Raw genomic sequence first — 2,259 nt, forward strand, 5'->3', positions numbered from 1 at the left:
GGGCCTCCACCCAAGCCCCGCCTGCTTCCTCGCCCTCTCCCTCTGGCTCTAGGACTGTGCCCGTGTGGGGTGGGGCTGGCCCACTAAGCGTCTTCTCAGCCCTTTCTCTCAGTGGGCCAGCAGGCTGCAGCAAAGAAGGGTGTCCTTCCCTTCCTCTAGGGAGCTCCCCTTCCGAGCTTGGTTCCTACTACTGAGGCCCGAGGCTACCTCTCTTCTGCTTGGCCTAAGCAGAGTCATGGCCTTGAGGACCAGTGACCAGGGTCAGGCTGCCATGAATGGGCTAAAGAAGGTGCTGACACTGGACACCATGAACCAGTGTGTGCGCAGGTTGGAGTATGCGGTTCGCGGCCCCATTGTGGTTCGTGCTTTGGAACTGGAGCAGGAGTTGCGCCAGGTACAGGGTCTGGTTTGGGAGCACGCACCACTGCCCTGGAGGCTGTACCTGGGCAAGTGGGACGAGAAGACCATCTGGCGTCTCACTGCCCCGCTCCATCCAGGGTATGAAGAAGCCCTTCACTGAAGTCATCAGAGCAAACATCGGAGACGCACAGGCCATGGGGCAGAAGCCCATTACCTTCATGCGACAGGTGAGGCTCCCAGCCCTGGCTCAGGCTGTTTGCTAAGCCCACTTGCCCTGCCTCATGGCTGCTTCTCCCAGGTCGTGGCCCTTTGTACGGACCCTGAGCTCTTGAGCAGCCCCCACTTTCCTGAGGATGTCAAGAGAAGAGCAAAACGGATCCTGCAGGCCTGTGGGGGCCACAGCGTCGGTAGGTCAAGGGCGTCCAGATGGGTCCAAAAGCCCAGGGAGAGCCTGAGCTGGAGAGGCAATGCCAGGAGAAGGGTCGGTGTGCTCCCTGGACAGGATGCCTCCCTGTAGGGCTGTAGGGAACCCAGTCACGTCCCACACCTTCTGGTCCCACAGGGGCCTACAGCATCAGCTCTGGCATCCGGCTGATCCGGGAGGACGTAGCCCGATACATCCAGCGGCGTGATGGTGGCATTCCCTCAGACCCCAACAATATCTTCCTGTCCACCGGAGCCAGCGACGCCATCGTGGTAGGCTAGGTCGGGGCAAGAAGGCACAGGCACATGGCCAGCGGCTGGGCAGGAAGTCCTGGACTCCCACCATGGTCCACCCGCTTTCCTTGTGTTGCCGCAGGCGGTGCTGAAGTTGCTGGTGGCCGGTGAGGGCCTCACGCGCACAGGCGTGCTAATTCCCATCCCACAGTACCCACTCTACTCTGCCACGTTGGCCGAGCTCGACGCCGTGCAAGTGGACTACTACCTGGATGAGGAGCGCGCCTGGGCACTGGATGTGGCCGAGTTGCAGCGCGCACTGCACCAGGCGCGCGACCGATGCTGCCCACGCGCGCTTTGCGTGATCAACCCGGGTAACCCCACCGGTGCGCCACCCTGCTCCATCCCGACCGCGACCTTGCCCCTCCGACCAACCCCAACCGTGCTTGGCTCCCCCATCTCCAACTTAGAGCAGCGTGAGCCCTCCCCTGACCAGGTCGTTCCCCATCCCCCGCGCTCTCAGGACAGGTGCAGACCCGAGAGTGCATCGAGGCTGTGATCCGCTTCGCCTTTGACGAGCGCCTGTTCCTGCTGGCTGATGAGGTACCTGGCAGCGCAGGCGGGGGTGGGGTGCAGTAGGGCAGGCGGGTCGCGCGCAGTTATGCCCTGACCTCGTACCTCGCCCCCAGGTGTACCAGGATAACGTGTACGCAGAGGGCTCCCAGTTTCACTCCTTCAAGAAAGTGCTCATGGAGATGGGGCCGCCTTACTCAACGCAGCAGGAGCTCGCCTCTTTCCACTCCGCCTCCAAGGGCTACATGGGCGAGTGCGTACAGGGCAGAGAACCGCTGATCCCGGGCCCCGATAAGCCCACCTGATCTGCCGAGCTAAAGCCTTCTCTCCAGGCCTGCATTTGACGACCGCCTTGCCCCGGCAGGTGTGGGTTCCGTGGCGGCTACGTGGAGGTGGTGAACATGGACACCGCAGTGCAACAGCAAATGCTGAAGTTGCTGAGCGTGCGGTTGTGCCCGCCTGTGCCTGGTCAAGCCCTGCTGGACACGGTGGTCAGCCCGCCTGAGCCCTCTGACCCCTCCTTTGCGCAGTTTCAGGCGGTGAGCAGACAGGCGACTGAGTGGTGGGTGACCTGGAGCGGGGGCAGGGAGAGGACCACTCATGACTTAGTGGTTAAAGGACATGTTTCTGACCCATCGGCTGTTTTGAGGCAGGAAGGTGCTTTGTAGA

At 62.3% G+C, this 2,259-nt stretch overlaps 1 protein-coding gene across 1 annotated transcript; it reads left to right on the forward strand.

The window, feature by feature from the left end:
- Positions 1-235: 235 nt before the first annotated feature.
- LOC102844903 (alanine aminotransferase 1-like) lies at positions 236-2,152 on the forward strand (the record flags this gene model as incomplete). Its single annotated transcript, XM_006903540.1, has 8 exons — positions 236-394; positions 498-587; positions 659-767; positions 923-1,056; positions 1,160-1,403; positions 1,541-1,620; positions 1,707-1,843; positions 1,955-2,152. Coding segments are annotated over exons 1-8 (1,151 nt in total), but the record flags the coding sequence as incomplete, so codon positions are not given.
- Between the last annotated feature and the right edge of the window lie 107 nt (positions 2,153-2,259).

This window comes from Elephantulus edwardii, unplaced genomic scaffold (assembly GCF_000299155.1).
Source record: "Elephantulus edwardii isolate Elephantulus edwardi_28Jun2011 unplaced genomic scaffold, EleEdw1.0 scaffold05384, whole genome shotgun sequence".
NCBI lineage: Eukaryota > Metazoa > Chordata > Mammalia > Macroscelidea > Macroscelididae > Elephantulus > Elephantulus edwardii.